Source organism: Eucyclogobius newberryi, unplaced genomic scaffold (genome assembly GCF_026437365.1).
Source record: "Eucyclogobius newberryi isolate DKJ021-1_F unplaced genomic scaffold, fEucNew1.0.hap1 SCAF_3, whole genome shotgun sequence".
NCBI classification, from domain to species: Eukaryota; Metazoa; Chordata; class Actinopteri; order Gobiiformes; family Gobiidae; genus Eucyclogobius; species Eucyclogobius newberryi.
In genome coordinates this window covers 38,833,555-38,861,454 of record NW_027315945.1, presented here as the reverse complement: position 1 = coordinate 38,861,454, position 27,900 = coordinate 38,833,555, and the positions used below count along the sequence as shown (strand labels likewise).

At 49.3% G+C, this 27,900-nt stretch overlaps 1 protein-coding gene across 1 annotated transcript; it reads left to right on the top strand.

Moving 5' to 3' along the window:
- The first annotated feature begins 401 nt into the window (after window positions 1–401).
- gabbr1a (gamma-aminobutyric acid (GABA) B receptor, 1a) lies at window positions 402–23,289 on the top strand. Its single transcript, XM_072461532.1, has 6 exons — window positions 402–610; window positions 4,872–4,961; window positions 6,751–6,815; window positions 9,893–10,031; window positions 13,856–14,074; window positions 23,198–23,289. The coding sequence occupies exons 2-6, from the start codon at window positions 4,880–4,882 to the stop codon at window positions 23,287–23,289; spliced, it is 597 nt and encodes a 198-aa protein (XP_072317633.1). The 5' UTR covers window positions 402–610; window positions 4,872–4,879.
- Window positions 23,290–27,900: the final 4,611 nt, after the last annotated feature.

Sequence of the window (27,900 nt, the reverse complement as noted above, 5' to 3'; positions counted from 1 at the left end):
TTTAAATATAAATTGTCTGCACTGGCCCCGCCCCCAATAATCACCACAGACCAATCAAATGTTTAGAGATGAACAAACTGATCCTTTTTGCATAAACTGAGTGAATGTTAAAACCTCCTAAAGTCAAATATCATCCGTGTTCGTCTCAAAAGTAAATCACGGTCACTCGTGAATGACCCGCACTGATTCCTCCTCCAATGAACATGAGGACGAGACGCGCGTGACGGACGGAGCGGCACGTGGGCGGGGCTTGCGCTGCGTGCGTCCCGACGTCGTGAGGAGCTCGAGCCGCGGAGTGAGAGCGGAGTGAGCGCCCGTGGTACATCACATCACTCCCCGCGCCCTGTCCGTGCGTGTCCCGCGCGCGCGCGCGTGTGTGTGTGTGTGTGTTCCCGCGCGCGTCTCCAGGTGTCACCCGTCAAACGCCACACGCCGGGACGACGCGCCGATCACGCACCGTCCGCCGCTGCAACCCGTTTTTTTTTCACGCACAGCCGCGTCCTCTGGGTACGGGAGCCCACGGGAACATGGACCCCGGACCAAAATAATCCGCAGTTCTTCCCCCCCAAAGAACGCTCGGTGTGGCCTCCCTGGACGCGCGGAACCGTGGGTGAGTGTTTGGAACCGGATGTGTAAATGTGCGGTTCTCCCGGGGCAGCGCGGGCCCCACGGGCCGTCAGTCTCACCTCTGCGCACAGATTAGGCTTCCGTGGATGTCGACGCGCGGATGTCACGGATGAGACGCGGTGTTTTTGGGCGTGGGAAGCGGCAGAAGGCGGAGGAGAGGCCCGCGGAGGAGAGGCAGGCCGCGCGTAAAGTCCCCAGGCGCCAGCACGTAACGGGAACGGGGAGGTAAACGGAGCGGAGCGCGGCGGCGGAGACGAGCGTGTGGCGTCGACAAACTGTAAACATCCGCGGTGCCGGAGCTGTCCGCGGTGCTGAGAGCTGTGTCCGCGGTGCTGGGAGCTGTCCGCGGTGCTGAGAGCTGTGTCCGCGGTGCTGAGAGCTGTATCCGCGGTGCCGGAGCTGTCCGCGGTGCTGGAGTTGTCCGTGGTGCTGGAGCTGTCCGCGGTGCTGAGAGCTGTGTCCGCGTTGCTGGAGCTGTCCGCGGTGCTGGAGCTGTCCGCGGTGCTGAGAGCTGTGTCCGCGGTGCTGGAGCTGTCCGCGGTGCTGGAGCTGTGTCCGCGGTGCTGGAGCTGTCCGCGGTGCTGGAGCTGTCCGCGGTGCTGGAGCTGTGTCCGCGGTGCTGGAGTGAGGGTGAAGGGAAAGGTGATAGAATAGAGTTTAGGTGCTACGTTGTAAATGATAACGGGTTTCAGGCAAGAAAGTACAGGAAGTAATTCAAAACAAACTGATAAAAAAGAGAAGAGTGCAGATTAAATCCTTTCAGTCACATGCACCGATAAATAAGACCAGTATTTAGCCTAGATTTGAACATTATTAGAGTAGAACAGATTTAAACTTTGTAAAACTGAAGCGTGTAAAGTGTACAGTGAAGTGTAAACAAGAAAAAAGATAATTTTCCTCATTTGTGCAATTTCTTGTCCCATCCCTGGTTTACAGTAAAGAGTGTGTGTTTTTTGGCTCGTTTCAGACAGATATTCAGGGTGGAGTTACCAGAATCCATGTCAGAGGAAATGAGGAAGTGACATTAAATCTTATGACTTTTGTTTAGTCGGCATAATTTAATTTGGCCTTGTCTGAGATGTACTTTGGTGCTAGGCCATGGAGAGACTTGTACACAAGCAGAGCTGCTTTAAAGTCTCTTCAGGCCACAGGGGGCAGTGCAGAGACCTGAGAACAGGACTAATGTGATGGTACTTCCTGGTTCTGGTCAGGACTAATGTGATGGCACTTCCTGGTTCTAGTCAGGACTAATGTGATGGCACTTCCTGGTTCTAGTCAGGACTAATGTGATGGTACTTCCTGGTTCTAGTCAGGACTAATGTGATGGTACTTCCTGGTTCTAGTCAGGACTAATGTGATGGTACTTCCTGGTTCTAGTCAGGACTAATGTGATGGTACTTCCTGGTTCTAGTCAGGACTAATGTGATGGTACTTCCTGGTTCTAGTCAGGACTAATGTGATGGTACTTCCTGGTTCTGGTCAGGACTAATGTGATGGCACTTCCTGGTTCTAGTCAGGACTAATGTGATGGCACTTCCTGGTTCTAGTCAGGACTAATGTGATGGTACTTCCTGGTTCTAATCAGGACTAATGTGATGCTACTTCCTGGTTCTAGTCAGGACTAATGTGATGGTACTTCCTGGTTCTAGTCAGGACTAATGTGATGGTACTTCCTGGTTCTAGTCAGGACTAATGTGATGGTACTTCCTGGTTCTGGTCAGGACTAATGTGATGGCACTTCCTGGTTCTGGTCAGGACTAATGTGATGGCACTTCCTGGTTCTGGTCAGGACTAATGTGATGGCACTTCCTGGTTCTGGTCAGGACTAATGTGATGGTACTTCCTGGTTCTGGTCAGGACTAATGTGATGGTACTTCCTGGTTCTGGTCAGGACTAATGTGATGGCACTTCCTGGTTCTGGTCAGGACTAATGTGATGGTACTTCCTGGTTCTAGTCAGGACTAATGTGATGGTACTTCCTGGTTCTGGTCAGGACTAATGTGATGGTACTTCCTGGTTCTGGTCAGGACTAATGTGATGGCACTTCCTGGTTCTGGTCAGGACTAATGTGATGGCACTTCCTGGTTCTGGTCAGGATTAATGTGATGGCACTTCCTGGTTCTGGTCAGGATTAATGTGATGGCACTTCCTGGTTCTGGTCAGGACTAATGTGATGGCACTTCCTGGTTCTGGTCAGGACTAATGTGATGGCACTTCCTGGTTCTGGTCAGGACTAATGTGATGGTACTTCCTGGTTCTGGTCAGGACTAATGTGATGGTACTTCCTGGTTCTGGTCAGGACCCGAGCAGCAGCGTTCTGGGTGTGTTTGGAGAGGCCAGTGAGCAGAACAGTCTAATCTACTGGAGACAAACGTATGGATAAGTCTCTACAAGTCTGGTTTTGACACTTTTGATTTTGAACATGTTTTTAGAGGTTCACAGGAAATAAGCAAATGTAGAAATGGAACTGTCCCAGAGCGCCCCCTGCGTCTGTGTGAGGAAGAACTACACACTCAAAAACATACATAAAACAACAGCAAAGAGCGATCCACTCAAGGACTAAAGCAGGACTAAAGCAGGACTAAAGCAGGACTAAAGCAGGTCTAAACCAGGTCTAAACCAGGTCTAAACCAGGTCTAAACCAGGTCTAAACCAGGTCTAAACCAGTACTAAAACAGGACTAAACCAGGTCGCTCGTGTCGTCCGTTCGCTCGCGTCATCCGTTCGCTGATCTCTTGGCGTCTGTCGTCCATGTTCTGGTGCTGAAGCTGTAACCGTGGAGACAGTGGTCGTTGGCCGTGAGCCTGAGCTGGTGCTGGGATCAGAGCGGAGACAGATGGCGCTGCAGCGCCGGCGTGGTCGTTTAGGCTCGTCACGGTCGAAAAACGCTCCGTCTCTTTCATTTAAACGGCCCTGAATCCAAAGACTTCATGGTTCAAAACATATTTTTCTTCTGCAGACGAGAAACACGAACGCAGAGAAAAAACTGACCACCGTTTTATGAACTGTTTTCCAAACTAAACCAGGTCCAATCAAGCGAGCAAACCTGTGAAGATAAAAGCAAAGCATGAATAAGCAGCTGTTTAACGCGCCCGCTGCAGGTCGGACGACAAGTAAAATACGAGAGCGACTTTATTTTGTTGAATTAATGTTTAGAGAGTCAAAAAAGTAGTTTCTTTTATGTAAATTCTGCACAAACTCTGACTGGAATGAGAGTCTGTGGTGTGATGTCACTTCCTGTATGAGAGTCCGTGGTGTGATGTCACTTCCTGTATGAGTGTCTGTGGTGTAATGTCACTTCAACTATGAGTGTCCCTGGTGTGATGTCACTTCCTGTATGAGTTTCCCTGGTGTGATGTCACTTCCTGTATGAGAGTCCGTGGTGTGATGTCACTTCCTGTATGAGTGTCTGTGGTGTAATGTCACTTCAACTATGAGTGTCCCTGGTGTGATGTCACTTCCTGTATGAGAGTCCCTGGTGTGATGTCACTTCCTGTATGAGTGTCCCTGGTGTGATGTCACTTCCTGTATGAGTGACCCTGGTGTGATGTCACTTCCTGTCATTTTTCTACAGATTTTTCAAAGTTTTCTCCACAAATACCTGCTCGATCGCTGTAAAACTGTCATTTATTAACAGGTATAAACACACAGAATAAAGTTACAAAAAAACATTTATCGAGAAGATTTTGTGTTTCTTATTCAGTTTTTGAGACTGAAAATGTGCCTAATTTTTTAGACTTAAAAAACACAAGTTAATATAAAAAAAAAGGACGCATGTTCTGCTGAATGTCCCTCTTCTCTCTCTGACCCTTTTCTCACTCTGTTCCTCGTCACAAACTCTTAGCTTCATTCACAGAAACACTCCGTTCTGAATCTCCTCGATGTGTGATGTAATGTTCTACCTGTGACGCGGCTCCATAAATCATCGCCGGACTCGTAGCTGTTGAATCGCTGTTATTGACCGGTGTAATTCCCTGCGCTGCCAGCAGATGGTGTAATTCCCCGCACTGCCAGCAGATGGTGTAATTCCCCGCGCTGCCAGCAGATGGTGTAATTCCCCGCGCTGCCAGCAGATGGTGCGAACACTCAGTCAGCGCCGTGGGAAACAGCAGAGATTCAGATGTTTATGTCGTCTTTTATAAACTAAAGGTCGATTGGTTCAAAACACGACGGCTGTCGTGGCGTCTGACCGGTCCGGACACTCTCTGACCTCTGACCTCTGCTTCCGCTTGTGTTTGTCTCAGATTCCAAAATGGCGGCAGCTCTGCTCTGCTCGGCGCTTCTCCTCGTTCTGCCGCCGCTCGTCCTCAACATCCACAACACGTCTTCTGGAGGTGAGTCACAGGCAGAACGTGTAAACAGACACCAGAGTCACAGTCAGAACGTGTAAACAGACACCAGAGTCAGAGTCAGAACGTGTAAGCAGACACCAGAGTCACAGTCAGAACGTGTAAACAGACATAAACAGACACCAGAGTCAGAGTCAGAACGTGTAAACAGACACCAGAGTCAGAGTCAGAACGTGTAAACAGACACCAGAGTCACAGTCAGAACGTGTAAACAGACACCAGAGTCACAGTCAGAACGTGTAAACAGACATAAACAGACACCAGAGTCAGAGTCAGAACGTGTAAGCAGACACCAGAGTAACAGTCAGAACGTGTAAACAGACACCAGAGTCACAGTCAGAACGTGTAAACAGACACCAGAGTCACAGTCAGAACGTGTAAACAGACACCAGAGTCACAGTCAGAACGTGTAAACAGACATAAACAGACACCAGAGTCAGAGTCAGAACGTGTAAGCAGACACCAGAGTCACAGTCAGAACGTGTAAACAGACACCAGAGTCAGAGTCAGAACGTGTAAACAGACACCAGTGTCACAGGCATAACGTGTAAACAGACACCAGAGTCACAGTCAGAACGTGTAAACAGACACCAGAGTCACAGTCAGAACGCGTAAACAGACTCTAGTGTCACAGGCATAACATGTAAACAGACACCAGAGTCACAGTCAGAACGTGTAAACAGACACCAGTCACAGGCAGAATGTATAAACAGACGCCAGAGTCACAGTCAGAACGTGTAAACAGACACCAGAGTCAGAGTCAGAACGTGTAAACAGACACCAGAGTCACAGTCAGAACGTGTAAACAGACACCAGAGTCACAGGCAGAATGTGTAAACAAACACCAGAGTCACAGTCAGAACGTGTAAACAGACACCAGAGTCACAGTCAGAACGTGTAAACAAACACCAGAGTCACAGGCAGAACGTGTAAACAGACACCAGAGTCACAGGCAGAACGTGTAAACAGACACCAGAGTCACAGTCAGAACTTGTAAACAGACACCAGTGTCACAGGCATAACGTGTAAACAGACACCAGAGTCACAGTCAGAACGTGTAAACAGACACCAGAGTCACAGTCAGAACTTGTAAACAGACACCAGTGTCACAGGCATAACGTGTAAACAGACACCAGAGTCACAGTCAGAACGTGTAAACAGACACCAGAGTCACAGTTAGAACTTGTAAACAGACACCAGTGTCACAGGCATAACGTGTAAACAAACACCAGAGTCACAGTCGGAACATGTAAACAGACACCAGAGTCACAGTCAGAACGTGTAAACAGACACCAGAGTCACAGTCAGAATGTGTAAACAGACACCAGAGTCACAGTCAGACAATGTAAACAAACACCAGAGTCACAGTCAGAACGTGTAAACAGACACCAGAGTCACAGGCACAACGTGTAAACAGACACCAGAGTCACAGTCAGAATGTGTAAACAGACACCAGAGTCAAAGTCAGAACGTGTAAACAGACACCAGAGTCACAGTCAGAACGTGTAAACAGACACCAGAGTCACAGTCAGAACGTGTAAACAGACACCAGAGTCACAGTCAGAACGTGTAAACAGACACCAGAGTCACAGTCAGAACGTGTAAACAGACACCAGAGTCACAGTCAGAACGTGTAAACAGACACCAGAGTCACAGTCAGAACGTGTAAACAGACACCAGAGTCACAGTCAGAACGTGTAAACAGACACAAGAGTCACAGGCATAACGTGTAAACACAGATAAAGTTGTGTTGACTTCATGTTGTTTGTTTCAGGCTGTGGAATCATCAAACCTCCACGAGAAGGAGGAATCCGCTACAGAGGCCTGACCCAGGAGCAGGTGAACAACACACAAGAACACACAATTACACACAAGTACACAAGTACACAAGTACACAAGTATACACAAGTATACACAAGTATACAAGTACACAAGTATACACAAGTATACAAGTACACAAGTATACAAGTATACACAAGTATACACAAGTATACAAGTATACACAAGTATACAAGTACACAAGTATACAAGTATACACAAGTATACACAAGTATACAAGTATACACAAGTATACAAGTACACAAGTATACAAGTACACAAGTATACACAAGTATACAAGTACACAAGTATACAAGTATACACAAGTATACACAAGTACACAAGTATATACAAGTACACAAGTATACACAAGTATACAAGTACACAAGTATACACAAGTATACAAGTACACAAGTATACACAAGTATACACAAGTATACAAGTACACAAGTATACACGTATACAACACAAGTATACAAGTACACAAGTATACACGTATACAACACAAGTATACAAGTACACAAGTATACACGTATACAACACAAGTATACAAGTACGCAAGTATACACAAGTATACAAGTACACAAGTATACACGTATACAACACAAGTATACAAGTACACAAGTATACACAAGTATACAAGTACACAAGTATACACGTATACAACACAAGTATACAAGTACGCAAGTATACACAAGTATACAAGTACACAAGTATACACGTATACAACACAAGTATACAAGTACACAAGTATACACAAGTATACACAAGTATACACTTATACAACACAAGTATACAAGTACACAAGTATACACGTATACGACACAAGTATTCAAGTACACAGGTATACACGTATACAACACAAGTATACAACACAAGTATACAAGTATGCAAAAGTATACAACACAAGTATACAAGTATACACAAGTATACAACACAAGTATACAACACAAGTATACACAAGTATACAACACAAGTATACTCAAGTATACACAAGTATACCACAAAAGTATACAACACAAGTATTCGCAAGTATACAACACAAGTATATACAAGTATATAACACAAGTATACAACAATCCCTCATTCATCCAGGAGTGTTCCATTGTAGAAAAATATTCAGTTGTATCATCTGGACTGTTTTTTGAAAAGAAAAAACAAAACGTCATTCTCAATCTAAAGATCATCTTGAAGACACGAACCCCTCTATCAAAGACAGTGAGGAGAAGATTCTGAGCTGGAGAAAAGATGGTTTGAAAGAAGAGTTAAAGAGGCTATTTTTGTTCAGAAGGGAATGGGAATGGGGGGTTAAAATTTAACCTTCCTGTTGTTTGTAATGGAATTTTGAATCCTTGGAAAGGTCGACGCCCAGAGCATTCTGATGCTAATCAGGGAAGAGAAAGAGAGTGAGCCAGGGGCAAAAGGAGGCTTATAGCCCATTAAACGGCTGATAAGAAACAAAGAAGCTGGTTTGATAGAAAACAAAGTTAGTTTCTGTTGAAAACAACAACACTTTTCATCAGGAGGTCCCGCCCAGTGGGCAGGGCCTACTTAGAGCAGACTAAATATCTGAGTTCCCGGTCCTGATTTGCAGATTGAGAATGACTCTTGGATGAGAACAACAAGTATACAACACGAGTATACAACACGAGTATACAACACGAGTATACAACACAAGTATACAACACGAGTATACAACACAAGTATACAACACAAGTATACAACACGAGTATACAACACGAGTATACAACACAAGTATACAACACGAGTATACAACACGAGTATACAACACAAGTATACAACACGAGTATACAACATGAGTATATAACACAAGTATACAACACGAGTATACAACACAAGTATATAACACAAGTATACAACACGAGTATACAACACGAGTATACAACACGAGTATACAACACAAGTATACAACACAAGTATACAACACGAGTATATAACATAAGTATACAACACAGTATACAACACAAGTATATAACACAAGTATACAACACAGTATACAACACGAGTATACAACACAAGTATACAACACGAGTATACAACACAAGTATACAACACGAGTATACAACACAAGTATACAACACGAGTATACAACACGAGTATACAACACGAGTATACAACACGAGTATATAACATAAGTATACAACACAGTATACAACACAAGTATACAACACGAGTATACAACACAAGTATACAACACGAGTATATAACACAAGTATACAACACGAGTATACAACACGAGTATACAACACAAGTATACAACACGAGTATACAACACGAGTATACAACACGAGTATACAACACGAGTATATAACATAAGTATACAACACAGTATACAACACAAGTATATAACACAAGTATACAACACAGTATACAACACGAGTATACAACACAAGTATACAACACGAGTATACAACACAAGTATACAACACAGTATACAACACAAGTATACAACACGAGTATACAACACAAGTATACAACACGAGTATATAACACAAGTATACAACACGAGTATACAACACAAGTATACAACACGAGTATACAACACGAGTATACAACACAAGTATACAACACGAGTATACAACACGAGTATACAACACGAGTATACAACACGAGTATACAACACAAGTATACAACACGAGTATACAACACAGTATACAACACAGTATACAACACAAGTATACAACACAAGTATACAACACGAGTATACAACACAAGTATACAACACGAGTATACAACACGAGTATATAACACGAGTATATAACACGAGTATACAACACGAGTATACAACACAAGTATACAACACAGTATACAACACAGTATACAACACAAGTATACAACACGAGTATACAACACAGTATACAACACAAGTATACAACACGAGTATACAACACAAGTATACAACACGAGTATATAACACGAGTATATAACACGAGTATACAACACGAGTATACAACACAAGTATACAACACGAGTATACAACACGAGTATACAACACGAGTATACAACACGAGTATACACATATACGTTCTCTCCTCTTCTGTTCTCTTACTCTTTCCTTCTCTTCTCGTTGTGGTCAGATTCGGAGCATCCAGATTCTTCCCGTGGACTATGAGATCGAGTACATCTGTCGAGGGAACAGGGTCATCGTGGGGCCAAAGGTGCGAAAGTGTTTGCCCAACGGCACGTGGACCGACATGAACCTCCACAGCAGCTGCCGTAAGAGACGCCGCCATTTTGTGTCTGTGTGCGACTGTCATAGACCAAGTTTAGACCTGTTGTAGACCTGTTGTAGACCCGGTTTAGACCTGTTGTAGACCCGGTTTGTAGCTGTCGTAGATCCGGTTTGTAGCTGTTGCAGACCCGGGTTAGAGCTGTCGTAGACCCAGTTTGTAGCTGTCGTAGACCCAGTTTAGACCTGTTGTAGACCCGGTTTGTAGCTGTCGTGGACCCGGTTTGTAGCTGTTGCAGACCCGGTTTAGACCTGTTGTAGACCCGGTTTAGACCTGTTGTAGACCCGGTTTGTAGCTGTCGTAGACCCAGTTTGTAGCTGTCGTAGACCCAGTTTAGACCTGTTGTAGACCCGGTTTAGACCTGTTGTAGACCCGGTTTAGACCTGTTGTAGACCCGGTTTGTAGCTGTCGTAGACCCAGTTTGTAGCTGTCGTAGACCCAGTTTAGACCTGTTGTAGACCCGGTTTAGACCTGTTGTAGACCCGGTTTGTAGCTGTCGTAGACCCGCTTTAGAGCTGTCGTAGACCCGGTTTAGACCTGTCATAGACCCGGTTTAGAGCTGTCGTAGACCCGATGTAGACCTGTCGTAGACCCGGTTTAGAGCTGTCGTAGACCCGATTTAGAGCTGTCGTAGACCCGGTTTAGAGCTGTCGTAGACCTGCTTTAGACCTGTCGTAGACCCGGGTTAGAGCTGTCGTAGACCCGGTTTAGAGCTGTCGTAGACCCGATGTAGACCTGTCGTAGACCCGGTTTAGAGCTGTCGTAGACCCGATTTAGAGCTGTCGTAGACCCGGGTTAGAGCTGTCGTAGACCTGCTTTAGAGCTGTCGTAGACCCGATTTAGAGCTGTCGTAGACCTGCTTTAGAGCTGTCGTAGACCCGATTTAGAGCTGTCGTAGACCCGGGTTAGAGCTGTCGTAGACCTGCTTTAGAGCTGTCGTAGACCCGATTTAGAGCTGTCGTAGACCTGCTTTAGACCTGTCGTAGACCCGGGTTAGAGCTGTCGTAGACCTGCTTTAGAGCTGTCGTAGACCCGGGTTAGAGCTGTCGTAGACCTGCTTTAGACCTGTCGTAGACCCGGGTTAGAGCTGTCGTAGACCTGCTTTAGACCTGTCGTAGACCCGGGTTAGAGCTGTCGTAGACCCGGTTTAGAGCTGTCGTAGACCCGATGTAGACCTGTCGTAGACCCGGGTTAGAGCTGTCGTAGACCTGCTTTAGAGCTGTCGTAGACCCGGGTTAGAGCTGTCGTAGACCTGCTTTAGACCTGTCGTAGACCCGGGTTAGAGCTGTCGTAGACCTGCTTTAGACCTGTCGTAGACCCGGGTTAGAGCTGTCGTAGACCTGCTTTAGAGCTGTCGTAGACCCGGGTTAGAGCTATCGTAGACCTGCTTTAGAGCTGTCGTAGACCCGGTTTAGACCTGTCGTAGACCCGGTTTAGACCTGTCGTAGACCCGGTTTAGAGCTGTCGTAGACCCGGTTTAGAGCTGTCGTAGACCCGGTTTAGAGCTGTTTTCTTGTTTATTTTCTTCAGTTTGTGGGGCGATTGTGGGACAAAATTGCACAGATGGTGAGGACAAAGTCTGGTTTGGTTCTGCTCCTTGTTCTCCACGTTCGGCTGGTGCGGCTGGTTCGGCTGGTGCGGCTGGTTCGGCTGGTGGGGCTGGTGCGGCTGGTTCGGCTGGTGCGGCTGGTTCGGCTGGTGCGGCTGGTGCGGCTGGTGCGGCTGGCGCGGCTGGTTCGGCTGGTGCGGCTGGTGCGGCTGGTGCGGCTGGTGCGGCTGGTGCGGCTGGTGCGGCTGGTTCGGCTGGTGCGGCTGGTGCGGCTGGTGCGGCTGGTGCGGCTGGTGCGGCTGGTGCGGCTGGTGCGGCTGGTGCGGCTGGTTCCCACATTCTCTTTTGTCCCACTTTCTGCTGGTTTTGGCGCCGCAGTTCGAGCGACGTCCTCCAGGGGGCGGAGCGTAAACAAACCAAACATCAAACGCCGGAGGCACATTTAACGAAGAGCGAATAATGAGGCGCTAACGAGAGATCGGGTAAATTTAGACTCAGCTTTGTTTCTGTCCTGAATCCAAAAGAATAGTGTCGATTACGAACGGAATTTATATGTACTTATTTCAGATTAAACCAGGACAAAAGGAAGTTTAAACAGAACTAAACCAGGACTAAACCAGGTCTAAACCTGGACTAAACCAGGACGAGACCAGTAATAAACCAGGACTAGACCAGGACTAAACTATGACTAAACCAGGACTAAACCAGGACTAAATCAGGTCTAAATCAGGACTAAACCAGGAATAAAACCAGGACTAAACCAGGTCTAGATCAGGACTAAACAAGGACGAAACCAGGTCTAAACCAGGACTAAACCGGGACCAAACCAGGTCAAAACCAGATCTAAACCAGGACTGAACCAGATCTAAACCAGGACTAAACAAGCTCTAAACTAGGACTAAACCAGCTCTAAACCAGGACTAAACCAGGACCAAATCCAGGACTAGACCAGATCTAAACCAGGACCAAACCAGGACTAAACCAGGACTAAACCAGGTCTAAACCAGGACTAAACCAGGAATAAACCAGGACTAAACCAGGTCTAGATCAGGACTAAACAAGGTCTAAACCAGGACTAAACCGGGACCAAACAAGGTCAAAACCAGATCTAAACCAGGACTAAACCTGGACTAAACCTGGACTAAACCAGGTCTAAACCAGGACTAAACCAGGACCAAACCAGGACTAGACAAGATCTAAACCAGGACCAAACCAGGACTAAACCAGGACTAAACCAGGTCTAAACCAGGACTAAACCAGGAATAAACCAGGACTAAACCAGGTCTAAACCAGGACTAAACCAGGAATAAACCAGGACTAAACCAGGTCCAAACCAGGACTAAACCAGGTCCAAACCTGGACTAAACCAGGACTAAACCAGCTCTAAACCAGGACTAAACCAGGACTAAACTATGACTAAACCAGGACTAAACCAGGACTAAACAAGGACTAAACTAGGTCTAAACCAGGTCTAAATCAGGACTAAACCAGGACTAAACCAGGACTAAACCAGGGCTAAACTAAGGTCATGGATCTACAGCAGTGTATTGTCCATCTGCTGTTTGTTTTTACTCTCACAGAAGGAGGAAGGCTTTAGTCTAAAAATAACTCACTAACAGGTCCATGTTCACAATAATGATCATATTTATGATGAGAGAGAGAGAGTCTGAAAAGAAAGACTAAACCAGCTCTAAACCAGGACTAAACAGGACCAAACCAGATCCAAACCAGCTCTAAACCAGGACTAAAGCAGGACTAAAGCAGGACTAAACCAGATCTAAACCAGGACTAAACCAGGACTAAACCAGGTCTAAACCAGGACTAAACCAGGACTAAACCAGGACTAAACCAGATCTAATCCAGGACTAAACAAGCTCTAAACCAGGCCTAAACCAGGACTAAACAAGCTCTAAACGAAGACTAAACCAGCTGTAAACGAAGACTAAACCAGCTGTAAACCAGGACTAAACAAGCTCTAAACCAGGACTAAACCAGCTCCAAACCAGCTCTAAACCAGGACTAAACAAAATCTAATCCGGGACTAAACCAGGTCTAAACCTGCTCTAAACCAGGTCTAAACCAGGGAGAGATGTGCTGTTCTCACAACTCGATCCACAAAAGTTTGACTCCTCCTCTGGCTCCGGTTAAGCCCCGCCCTGTCTCCAGTGATGCTCCGCCCTCAGACATGGTCCCGGGTCACTCTGTCCCGCCTCAGGTTGATGACGCTCCTCTAAACTCTGTGTTTCTCTCGTCTGACCCAGTGCTCGTCTGCCCGCGGGTCTGGACTTCTCTGGAGAACGGCCGCGTCTCAGTGTCCCCCCCCGGGCTCTCCGAGGGCCCGGTGCTGCCCCCTTCTGGTCCCCCGGTGGAGGGCACGGTGCTGCTCTACACCTGCCACGCCGGCTTCCTCCTGGAGGGGCGCAACACCAGCCACTGCACCAAACTGGGGAAGTGGGACTCGCCCAAACCCTCCTGCCTCTGTGAGTACTGCACCCAGGGGCCACCAGAGGGCAGCGGTGCCAACAGCGGCCTCGGCAAAAGTGTCTCAAATGTCACGCGTGTTTTTTTTCTGAACGATTCACATTCACACCGGGCTCGGGGGCGACTTCGTTCAACATGAGTGCGTTTAAGGGGAAAGTGACGCCGCGTTTCCACTTGTTCACTTTGGTCGGAAACAAAACGACGCAAACAGAAAATAACCATTTCTCACGATTGAGCTGTAGTTTGTGGAGAAAATCTGACAAATAGAAGTTGAAAATGACAGGAAGTGACAGAATCCCTCTGTGATGTCATCAAAAAGCGCCGTTCCATCAAAGATTTAATCAAAAAAATTCACAATTTACACCTGTTTGTGACTGTTTAAACAGTCGTTTAACAAAATAAAGGTGTAATTATTTGTCAAATCATAAATACTATATGATTTAAATGAAAAGCTCACAATAATGAAAATACCACGATATTAACTCTAGAGAGACTTTCCTAACAGTTCAACAATAGTAAAGTCATGATTAGTATTAACAATTTGTGTTATTCTCAGGTTATATTTATTATATTTCTCATTTCCCTGTGACTTTGGCTCAGAGAAAAACAGAGACGAGTTTAGCACCAGCAGGGGGTGACAGACAGGTTATTACAGTCTGACACCAGCAGGAGGCGACAGACAGGTTATTACAGTCTAACACCAGCAGGAGGCGACAGACAGGTTATTACAGTCTGACACCAGCAGGAGGCGACAGACAGGTTATTACAGTCTGACACCAGCAGGAGGCGACAGACAGGTTATTACAGTCTGACACCAGCAGGAGGCGACAGACAGGTTATTACAGTCTGACACCAGCAGGAGGCGACAGACAGGTTATTACAGTCTAACACCAGCAGGAGGCGACAGACAGGTTATTACAGTCTGACACCAGCAGGAGGCGACAGACAGGTTATTACAGTCTGACACCAGCAGGAGGCGACAGACAGGTTATTACAGTCTGACACCAGCAGGAGGCGACAGACAGGTTATTACAGTCTGACACCAGCAGGAGGCGACAGACAGGTTATTACAGTCTAACACCAGCAAGAGGCGACAAACAGGTTATTACAGTCTGACACCTGCAGGAGGCGACAGACAGGTTATTACAGTCTGACACCAGCAGGAGGCGACAGACAGGTTATCACAGTCTGACACCTGCAGGAGGCGACAGACAGGTTATTACAGTCTAACACCAGCAGGAGGCGACAGACAGGTTATTACAGTCTGACACCTGCAGGAGGCGACAGACAGGTTATTACAGTCTGACACCAGCAGGAGGCGACAGACAGGTTATTACAGTCTGACACCAGCAGGAGGCGACAGACAGGTTATTACAGTCTGACACCAGCAGGAGGCGACAGACAGGTTATTACAGTCTGACACCTGCAGGAGGCGACAGACAGGTTATTACAGTCTGACACCTGCAGGAGGCGACAGACAGGTTATTACAGTCTGACACCTGCAGGAGGCGACAGACAGGTTATTACAGTCTGACACCAGCAGGAGGCGACAGACAGGTTATTACAGTCTGACACCAGCAGGAGGCGACAGACAGGTTATCACAGTCTGACACCTGCAGGAGGCGACAGACAGGTTATTACAGTCTAACACCAGCAGGGGGCGACAGACAGGTTATTACAGTCTGACACCTGCAGGAGGCGACAGACAGGTTATTACAGTCTAACACCAGCAGGGGGCGACAGACAGGTTATTACAGTCTGACACCAGCAGGAGGCGACAGACAGGTTATTACAGTCTAACACCAGCAGGAGGCGACAGACAGGTTATTACAGTCTGACACCTGCAGGAGGCGACAGACAGGTTATTACAGTCTGACACCAGCAGGAGGCGACAGACAGGTTATTACAGTCTGACACCAGCAGGAGGCGACAGACAGGTTATTACAGTCTAACACCAGCAGGAGGCGACAGACAGGTTATTACAGTCTGACACCAGCAGGAGGCGACAGACAGGTTATTACAGTCTGACACCTGCAGGAGGCGACAGACAGGTTATTACAGTCTGACATCAGCAGGAGGCGACAGACAGGTTATTACAGTCTGACACCAGCAGGAGGCGACAGACAGGTTATTACAGTCTGACACCTGCAGGAGGCGACAGACAGGTTATTACAGTCTGACACCTGCAGGAGGCGACAGACAGGTTATTACAGTCTGACACCAGCAGGAGGCGACAGACAGGTTATTACAGTCTAACACCAGCAGGAGGCGACAGACAGGTTATTACAGTCTGACACCAGCAGGAGGCGACAGACAGGTTATTACAGTCTGACACCTGCAGGAGGCGACAGACAGGTTATTACAGTCTGACACCAGCAGGAGGCGACAGACAGGTTATCACAGTCTGACACCTGCAGGAGGCGACAGACAGGTTATCACAGTCTGACACCAGCAGGCGGTGACAGACAGGTTATTACAGTCTGACACCTGCAGGAGGCGACAGACAGGTTATCACAGTCTGACACCAGCAGGAGGCGACAGACAGGTTATTACAGTCTAACACCAGCAGGGGGCGACAGGCAGGTTATTACAGTCTAACACCAGCAGGAGGCGACAGACAGGTTATTACAGTCTGACACCTGCAGGAGGCGACAGACAGGTTATTACAGTCTGACACCTGCAGGAGGCGACAGACAGGTTATTACAGTCTGACACCTGCAGGAGGCGACAGACAGGTTATTACAGTCTGACACCAGCAGGGGGCGACAGACAGGTTATTACAGTCTAACACCAGCAGGGGGCGACAGACAGGTTATTACAGTCTGACACCTGCAGGAGGCGACAGACAGGTTATTACAGTCTGACACCAGCAGGAGGCGACAGACAGGTTATTACAGTCTGACACCAGTAGGGAGCGACAGACAGGTTATTACAGTCTGACACCAGCAGGAGGCGACAGACAGGTTATTACAGTCTGACACCTGCAGGAGGCGACAGACAGGTTATTACAGTCTGACACCAGCAGGAGGCGACAGACAGGTTATTACAGTCTAACACCAGCAGGAGGCGACAGACAGGTTATCACAGTCTGACACCAGCAGGAGGCGACAGACAGGTTATTACAGTCTGACACCAGCAGGAGGCGACAGACAGGTTATTACAGTCTAACACCAGCAGGAGGCGACAGACAGGTTATCACAGTCTGACGCCAGCAGGAGGCGACAGACAGGTTATTACAGTCTGACACCTGCAGGAGGCGACAGACAGGTTATTACAGTCTAACACCAGCAGGAGGCGAAAGACAGGTTATTACAGTCTGACACCTGCAGGAGGCGACAGACAGGATATTACAGTCTGACACCAGCAGGAGGCGACAGACAGGTTATTACAGTCTGACACCAGCAGGAGGCGACAGACAGGTTATTACAGTCTGACACCAGCAGGAGGCGACAGACAGGTTATTACAGTCTAACACCAGCAGGAGGCGAAAGACAGGTTATTACAGTCTGACACCAGCAGGAGGCGACAGACAGGTTATTACAGTCTGACACCAGCAGGAGGCGACAGACAGGTTATTACAGTCTGACACCAGCAGGAGGCGACAGACAGGTTATTACAGTCTGACACCAGCAGGAGGCGACAGACAGGTTATTACAGTCTGACACCAGTAGGGAGCGACAGACAGGTTATTACAGTCTGACACCTGCAGGAGGCGACAGACAGGTTTCTACAGTCTAACACCAGCAGGAGGCGACAGACAGGTTATTACAGTCTAACACCAGCAGGAGGCGACAGACAGGTTATCACAGTCTGACACCTGCAGGAGGCGACAGACAGGTTATTACAGTCTAACACCAGCAGGAGGCGACAGACAGGTTATCACAGTCTGACACCTGCAGGAGGCGACAGACAGGTTATTACAGTCTGACACCAGCAGGAGGCGACAGACAGGTTATTACAGTCTAACACCAGCAGGAGGCGACAGACAGGTTATTACAGTCTGACACCAGCAGGAGGCGACAGACAGGTTATTACAGTCTGACACCAGCAGGGGGCGACAGGCAGGTTATTACAGTCTAACACCAGCAGGAGGCGACAGACAGGTTATTACAGTCTGACACCTGCAGGAGGCGACAGACAGGTTATTACAGTCTGACACCTGCAGGAGGCGACAGACAGGTTATTACAGTCTAACACCAGCAGGGGGCGACAGACAGGTTATTACAGTCTGACACCTGCAGGAGGCGACAGACAGGTTATTACAGTCTAACACCAGCAGGGGGCGACAGACAGGTTATTACAGTCTGACACCAGCAGGAGGCGACAGACAGGTTATTACAGTCTAACACCAGCAGGAGGCGACAGACAGGTTATTACAGTCTGACACCTGCAGGAGGCGACAGACAGGTTATTACAGTCTGACACCAGCAGGAGGCGACAGACAGGTTATTACAGTCTGACACCAGCAGGAGGCGACAGACAGGTTATTACAGTCTAACACCAGCAGGAGGCGACAGACAGGTTATTACAGTCTGACACCAGCAGGAGGCGACAGACAGGTTATTACAGTCTGACACCTGCAGGAGGCGACAGACAGGTTATTACAGTCTGACATCAGCAGGAGGCGACAGACAGGTTATTACAGTCTGACACCAGCAGGAGGCGACAGACAGGTTATTACAGTCTGACACCTGCAGGAGGCGACAGACAGGTTATTACAGTCTGACACCTGCAGGAGGCGACAGACAGGTTATTACAGTCTGACACCAGCAGGAGGCGACAGACAGGTTATTACAGTCTAACACCAGCAGGAGGCGACAGACAGGTTATTACAGTCTGACACCAGCAGGAGGCGACAGACAGGTTATTACAGTCTGACACCTGCAGGAGGCGACAGACAGGTTATTACAGTCTGACACCAGCAGGAGGCGACAGACAGGTTATCACAGTCTGACACCTGCAGGAGGCGACAGACAGGTTATCACAGTCTGACACCAGCAGGCGGTGACAGACAGGTTATTACAGTCTGACACCTGCAGGAGGCGACAGACAGGTTATCACAGTCTGACACCAGCAGGAGGCGACAGACAGGTTATTACAGTCTAACACCAGCAGGGGGCGACAGGCAGGTTATTACAGTCTAACACCAGCAGGAGGCGACAGACAGGTTATTACAGTCTGACACCTGCAGGAGGCGACAGACAGGTTATTACAGTCTGACACCTGCAGGAGGCGACAGACAGGTTATTACAGTCTGACACCTGCAGGAGGCGACAGACAGGTTATTACAGTCTGACACCAGCAGGGCGCGACAGACAGGTTATTACAGTCTAACACCAGCAGGGGGCGACAGACAGGTTATTACAGTCTGACACCTGCAGGAGGCGACAGACAGGTTATTACAGTCTGACACCAGCAGGAGGCGACAGACAGGTTATTACAGTCTGACACCAGTAGGGAGCGACAGACAGGTTATTACAGTCTGACACCAGCAGGAGGCGACAGACAGGTTATTACAGTCTGACACCTGCAGGAGGCGACAGACAGGTTATTACAGTCTGACACCAGCAGGAGGCGACAGACAGGTTATTACAGTCTAACACCAGCAGGAGGCGACAGACAGGTTATCACAGTCTGACACCAGCAGGAGGCGACAGACAGGTTATTACAGTCTGACACCAGCAGGAGGCGACAGACAGGTTATTACAGTCTAACACCAGCAGGAGGCGACAGACAGGTTATCACAGTCTGACGCCAGCAGGAGGCGACAGACAGGTTATTACAGTCTGACACCTGCAGGAGGCGACAGACAGGTTATTACAGTCTAACACCAGCAGGAGGCGAAAGACAGGTTATTACAGTCTGACACCTGCAGGAGGCGACAGACAGGATATTACAGTCTGACACCAGCAGGAGGCGACAGACAGGTTATTACAGTCTGACACCAGCAGGAGGCGACAGACAGGTTATTACAGTCTGACACCAGCAGGAGGCGACAGACAGGTTATTACAGTCTAACACCAGCAGGAGGCGAAAGACAGGTTATTACAGTCTGACACCAGCAGGAGGCGACAGACAGGTTATTACAGTCTGACACCAGCAGGAGGCGACAGACAGGTTATTACAGTCTGACACCAGCAGGAGGCGACAGACAGGTTATTACAGTCTGACACCAGCAGGAGGCGACAGACAGGTTATTACAGTCTGACACCAGTAGGGAGCGACAGACAGGTTATTACAGTCTGACACCTGCAGGAGGCGACAGACAGGTTATTACAGTCTGACACCAGCAGGAGGCGACAGACAGGTTATTACAGTCTAACACCAGCAGGAGGCGACAGACAGGTTATTACAGTCTGACACCAGCAGGAGGCGACAGACAGGTTATTACAGTCTGACACCAGCAGGAGGCGACAGACAGGTTATTACAGTCTGACACCAGCAGGAGGCGACAGACAGGTTATTACAGTCTGACACCAGCAGGAGGCGACAGACAGGTTATTACAGTCTAACACCAGCAGGAGGCGACAGACAGGTTATTACAGTCTGACACCTGCAGGAGGCGACAGACAGGTTATTACAGTCTGACACCAGCAGGAGGCGACAGACAGGTTATCACAGTCTGACACCTGCAGGAGGCGACAGACAGGTTATTACAGTCTAACACCAGCAGGAGGCGACAGACAGGTTATTACAGTCTGACACCTGCAGGAGGCGACAGACAGGTTATTACAGTCTGACACCAGCAGGAGGCGACAGACAGGTTATTACAGTCTTACACCAGCAGGAGGCGACAGACAGGTTATTACAGTCTGACACCAGCAGGAGGCGACAGACAAGTTATTACAGTCTGACACCTGCAGGAGGCGACAGACAGGTTATTACAGTCTGACACCAGCAGGAGGCGACAGACAGGTTATTACAGTCTGACATCAGCAGGAGGCGACAGACAGGTTATTACAGTCTGACACCAGCAGGAGGCGACAGACAGGTTATTACAGTCTGACACCTGCAGGAGGCGACAGACAGGTTATTACAGTCTGACACCTGCAGGAGGCGACAGACAGGTTATTACAGTCTAACACCAGCAGGAGGCGACAGACAGGTTATTACAGTCTGACACCAGCAGGAGGCGACAGACAGGTTATTACAGTCTGACACCTGCAGGAGGCGACAGACAGGTTATTACAGTCTGACACCAGCAGGAGGCGACAGACAGGTTATCACAGTCTGACACCTGCAGGAGGCGACAGACAGGTTATTACAGTCTGACACCAGCAGGCGGTGACAGACAGGTTATTACAGTCTGACACCTGCAGGAGGCGACAGACAGGTTATCACAGTCTAACACCAGCAGGAGGCGACAGACAGGTTATCACAGTCTGACACCAGCAGGAGGCGACAGACAGGTTATTACAGTCTGACACCAGCAGGAGGCGACAGACAGGTTATTACAGTCTAACACCAGCAGGAGGCGACAGACAGGTTATCACAGTCTGACGCCAGCAGGAGGCGACAGACAGGTTATTACAGTCTGACACCTGCAGGAGGCGACAGACAGGTTATTACAGTCTAACACCAGCAGGAGGCGAAAGACAGGTTATTACAGTCTGACACCTGCAGGAGGCGACAGACAGGATATTACAGTCTGACACCAGCAGGAGGCGACAGACAGGTTATTACAGTCTGACACCAGCAGGAGGCGACAGACAGGTTATTACAGTCTGACACCTGCAGGAGGCGACAGACAGGTTATTACAGTCTGACACCAGCAGGAGGCGACAGACAGGTTATCACAGTCTGACACCTGCAGGAGGCGACAGACAGGTTATTACAGTCTGACACCAGCAGGCGGTGACAGACAGGTTATTACAGTCTGACACCTGCAGGAGGCGACAGACAGGTTATCACAGTCTGACACCAGCAGGAGGCGACAGACAGGTTATTACAGTCTAACACCAGCAGGGGGCGACAGGCAGGTTATTACAGTCTAACACCAGCAGGGGGCGACAGACAGGTTATTACAGTCTGACACCTGCAGGAGGCGACAGACAGGTTATTACAGTCTGACACCTGCAGGAGGCGACAGACAGGTTATTACAGTCTGACACCTGCAGGAGGCGACAGACAGGTTATTACAGTCTGACACCAGCAGGGGGCGACAGACAGGTTATTACAGTCTAACACCAGCAGGGGGCGACAGACAGGTTATTACAGTCTGACACCTGCAGGAGGCGACAGACAGGTTATTACAGTCTGACACCAGCAGGAGGCGACAGACAGGTTATTACAGTCTGACACCAGTAGGGAGCGACAGACAGGTTATTACAGTCTGACACCAGCAGGAGGCGACAGACAGGTTATTACAGTCTGACACCTGCAGGAGGCGACAGACAGGTTATTACAGTCTGACACCAGCAGGAGGCGACAGACAGGTTATTACAGTCTAACACCAGCAGGAGGCGACAGACAGGTTATCACAGTCTGACACCAGCAGGAGGCGACAGACAGGTTATTACAGTCTGACACCAGCAGGAGGCGACAGACAGGTTATTACAGTCTAACACCAGCAGGAGGCGACAGACAGGTTATCACAGTCTGACGCCAGCAGGAGGCGACAGACAGGTTATTACAGTCTGACACCTGCAGGAGGCGACAGACAGGTTATCACAGTCTAACACCAGCAGGAGGCGAAAGACAGGTTATTACAGTCTGACACCTGCAGGAGGCGACAGACAGGATATTACAGTCTGACACCAGCAGGAGGCGACAGACAGGTTATTACAGTCTGACACCAGCAGGAGGCGACAGACAGGTTATTACAGTCTGACACCAGCAGGAGGCGACAGACAGGTTATTACAGTCTAACACCAGCAGGAGGCGAAAGACAGGTTATTACAGTCTGACACCAGCAGGAGGCGACAGACAGGTTATTACAGTCTGACACCAGCAGGAGGCGACAGACAGGTTATTACAGTCTGACACCAGCAGGGTCATTCTCCATTAGATCATGTGTGTGACAGATGCCCTCCCATGATCCTGTCATTAGATCATGTGTGTGACAGATGCCCTCCCATGATCCTCTGTGTTTAATCTTGTTTTCTCTGTTTCTTCTGCTGCAGACGACAGAAACTACACAGGTGAGAACTCTTTTTACATTAAGTTATTTAGGCAAATGAACCAGGATGAACTTCTCCTTCAAAGTTTAGTTTAGTTTAGTTTGGTTTGGTTTATGAGTTTGTCAGGGCCATTTACAAACACGTGGCTCTGTGTGGTTCATCTCATACACTAGAGGGCAGCATTGGATTATCTTTAAAGTCCAGAAAGTAGAACATGTTTTTGTTTTTTTTAGACCTGGTTTAGTCCTGGTTTAGGCCTGGTTTAGTCCTGGTTTAGACCTTGTTTAGACCTGGTTTAGTCCTGGTTTAGACCTGGTTTAGACCTTGTTTAGACCTGGTTTAGTCCTGGTTTAGTCCTGGTTTCGACCTTGTTTAGTCCTGGTTTAGTCCTGGTTTAGTCCTGGTTTAGACCTGGTTTAGACCTTGTTTAGTCCTGGTTTAGTCCTGGTTTAGTAGTTCGTTTCGACCTTGTTTAGACCTGGTTTAGTCCTGGTTTAGTCCTGGTTTAGACCTGGTTTAGACCTGGTTTAGTCCTGGTTTAGACCTGGTTTAGACCTTGTTTAGTCCTGGTTTAGTCCTGGTTTAGACCTTGTTTAGTCCTGGTTTAGACCTGGTTTAGACCTTGTTTAGTCCTGGTTTAGACCTTGTTTAGACCTGGTTTAGACCTGCTTTAGTCCTGGTTTAGTCCTGGTTTAGACCTGGTTTAGACCTGGTTTAGTCCTGGTTTAGACCTGGTTTAGTCCTGGTTTAGACCTGGTTTAGACCTGGTTTAGTCCTGGTTTAGACCTGGTTTAGACCTTGTTTAGTCCTGGTTTAGTCCTGGTTTAGTCCTGCTTTAGTCCTGGTTTAGTCCTGGTTTAGTCCTGGTTTGGACCTGGTTTAGACCTTGTTTAGACCTGGTTTAGCCCTGGTTTAGTCCTGGTTTAGACCTTGTTTAGACCTGGTTTAGCCCTGGTTTAGTCCTGGTTTAGTCCTGCTTTAGTCCTGGTTTAGACCTGGTTTAGACCTGGTTTAGTCCTGGTTTAGACCTGGTTTAGACCTTGTTTAGTCCTGGTTTAGTCCTGGTTTAGCCCTGCTTTAGTCCTGGTTTAGTCCTGGTTTAGTCCTGGTTTGGACCTGGTTTAGACCTTGTTTAGTCCTGGTTTAGTCCTGGTTTAGACCTGGTTTAGACCTGGTTTAGTCCTGGTTTGGACCTGGTTTAGACCTTGTTTAGACCTGGTTTAGCCCTGGTTTAGTCCTGGTTTAGACCTTGTTTAGACCTGGTTGAGCCCTGGTTTAGTCCTGGTTTAGACCTTGTTTAGACCTGGTTTAGCCCTGGTTTAGTCCTGGTTTAGACCTGGTTTAGACCTGGTTTAGTCCTGGTTTGGACCTGGTTTAGACCTTGTTTAGACCTGGTTTAGCCCTGGTTTAGTCCTGGTTTAGACCTTGTTTAGACCTGGTTTAGCCCTGGTTTAGTCCTGGTTTAGACTTTGTTTAGACCTGGTTTAGACCTGGTTTAGTCCTGGTTTAGACCTTGTTTAGACCTGGTTTAGCCCTGGTTTAGTCCTGGTTTAGACCTGGTTTAGACCTGGTTTAGCCCTGGTTTAGTCCTGGTTTAGACCTTGTTTAGACCTGGTTTAGCCCCCACAGCGCGGCTCTCCGTTGGAGTCATATTTAACCTTTGTCCTGCTGAGAGCCAAGGAAGCGTCTGGGGAGTGGGAGCACATGACCTGCATTAAGTCCTTGAGCCATGTTTCCACTGGTTCACTCTGGACCTGGACTGAAAGTGGGTGGAGTTATAATAAAGGCCAGAGAGAGTGTTGCCACGGTTACTGTCATAAACAACGTCCAGATCCACGTTGTGTCACCAGCTGATACAGATACCTGGTCCTGGCTCTGGTCCTGGTCCTGGCTCTGGTCCTGGTCCTGGCTCTGGTCCTGGTCCTGGCTCTGGTCCTGGTCCTGGTCCTGGTCCTGGTCCTGGTCCTGGCTCTGGTCCTGGTCCTGGTCCTGGTCCTGGTCCTGGTCCTGGTCCTGGTCCTGGCTCTGGTCCTGGTCCTGGTCCTGGTCCTGGTCCTGGTCCTGGTCCTGGCTCTGGTCCTGGTCCTGGTCCTGGTCCTGGCTCTGGTCCTGGTCCTGGTCCTGGTCCTGGTCCTGGTCCTGGTCCTGGTCCTGGCTCTGGTCCTGGTCCTGGTCCTGGTCCTGGTCCTGGTCCTGGCTCTGGTCCTGGTCCTGGTCCTGGTCCTGGCCCTGCCCCTGGTCCTGGTCCTGGTCCTGGTCCTGGCTCTGGTCCTGGTCCTGGTCCTGGTCCTGGCCCTGCCCCTGGTCCTGGTCCTGGTCCTGGTCCTGGTCCTGGTCCTGGCTCTGGTCCTGGTCCTGGCTCTGGTCCTGACCCTGCCCCTGGTCCTGGTCCTGGCTCTGGTCCTGGCTCTGGTCCTGGTCCTGACCCTGCCCCTGGTCCTGGTCCTGGCTCTGGTCCTGGCTCTAGTCCTGGCTCTGGTCCTGGTCCTGGTCCTGGTCCTGGCTCTGGTCCTGGTCCTGGCTCTGGTCCTGACCCTGCCCCTGGTCCTGGTCCTGGCTCTGGTCCTGGTCCTGGCTCTGGTCCTGGCTCTGGTCCTGGCTCTGGTCCTGGTCCTGGCCCTGGTCCTGGCCCTGGCCCTGGTCCTGGTCCTGGTCCTGGTCCTGGCTCTGGTCCTGGTCCTGGCTCTGGTCCTGGCTCTGGTCCTGGTCCTGGTCCTGGTCCTGGCCCTGGTCCTGCCCCTGGTCCTGGTCCTGGTCCTGGTCCTGGTCCTGGCTCTGGTCCTGGTCCTGGCTCTGGTCCTGACCCTGCCCCTGGTCCTGGCTCTGGTCCTGGCTCTGGTCCTGGCTCTGGTCCTGGCTCTGGTCCTGGCCCTGGTCCTGGTCCTGGTCCTGGTCCTGGTCCTGGCTCTGGTCCTGACCCTGGTCCTGGTCCTGGTCCTGGTCCTGGTCCTGGTCCTGGTCCTGGTCCTGGTCCTGGTCCTGGTCTTGAGTCACAGTTGGATAAATCCTTTTAACTGTGACATTTATGGATCGATTCAGAGTCAAGCGGCTGCGAAAGTTCAGCCTGAAATATTTATGATGGAGCAAGTCTCACTGTCTCACCCTCTCACTGTCTCACCCTCTCACTGTCTCACCCTCTCACTGTCTCACCCTCTCATTGTCTCACCCTCTCACTGTCTCACCCTCTCACTGTCTCACCCTCTCATTGTCTCACCCTCTCACTGTCTCACCCTCTCACTGTCTCACCCTCTCATTGTCTCACCCTCTCACTGTCTCACCCTCTCACTGTCTCACTGTCTCACCCTCTCACTGTCTCACCCTCTCACTGTCTCACCCTCTCACTGTCTCACTGTCTCACCCTCTCACTGTCTCATCCTCTCACTGTCTCACCCTCTCACTGTCTCACCCTCTCACTGTCTCACTGTCTCACCCTCTCACTGTCTCACCCTCTCACTGTCTCACCCTCTCACTGTCTCACCCTCTCATTGTCTCACCCTCTCACTGTCTCACCCTCTCACTGTCTCACCCTCTCATTGTCTCACCCTCTCACTGTCTCACCCTCTCACTGTCTCACCCTCTCACTGTCTCACCCTCTCATTGTCTCACCCTCTCACTGTCTCACCCTCTCACTGTCTCACCCTCTCATTGTCTCACCCTCTCACTGTCTCACCCTCTCACTGTCTCACTGTCTCACCCTCTCACTGTCTCACCCTCTCATTGTCTCACCCTCTCACTGTCTCACCCTCTCACTGTCTCACTGTCTCACCCTCTCACTGTCTCACCCTCTCACTGTCTCACCCTCTCACTGTCTCACCCTCTCACTGTCTCACTGTCTCACCCTCTCACTGTCTCACTGTTTCACCCTCTCACTGTCTCACTCTCTCACTGTCTCACCCTCTCACTGTCTCACTGTCTCACCCTCTCACTGTCTCACCCTCTCACTGTCTCACCCTCTCATTGTCTCACCCTCTCACTGTCTCACCCTCTCACTGTCTCACCCTCTCACTGTCTCACCCTCTCATTGTCTCACCCTCTCACTGTCTCACCCTCTCACTGTCTCACCCTCTCACTGTCTCACCCTCTCATTGTCTCACCCTCTCACTGTCTCACCCTCTCACTGTCTCACCCTCTCACTGTCTCACCCTCTCGCTGTCTCACCCTCTCATTGTCTCACCCTCTCACTGTCTCACCCTCTCACTGTCTCACCCTCTCACTGTCTCACCCTCTCATTGTCTCACCCTCTCACTGTCTCACCCTCTCACTGTCTCACCCTCTCACTGTTTCACCCTCTCACTGTCTCACCCTCTCACTGTCTCACCCTCTCACTGTCTCACTGTCTCACCCTCTCACTGTCTCACCCTCTCATTGTCTCACCCTCTCACTGTCTCACCCTCTCACTGTCTCACACTCTCACTGTCTCACTGTCTCACCCTCTCACTGTCTCACCCTCTCATTGTCTCACCCTCTCACTGTCTCACCCTCTCATTGTCTCACCCTCTCATTGTCTCACCCTCTCACTGTCTCACCCTCTCACTGTCTCATTGTCTCACCCTCTCACTGTCTCACCCTCTCACTGTCTCACCCTCTCACTGTCTCACCCTCTCATTGTCTCACCCTCTCACTGTCTCACCCTCTCACTGTCTCACCCTCTCACTGTCTCACCCTCTCACTGTCTCACCCTCTCACTGTCTCACCCTCTCATTGTC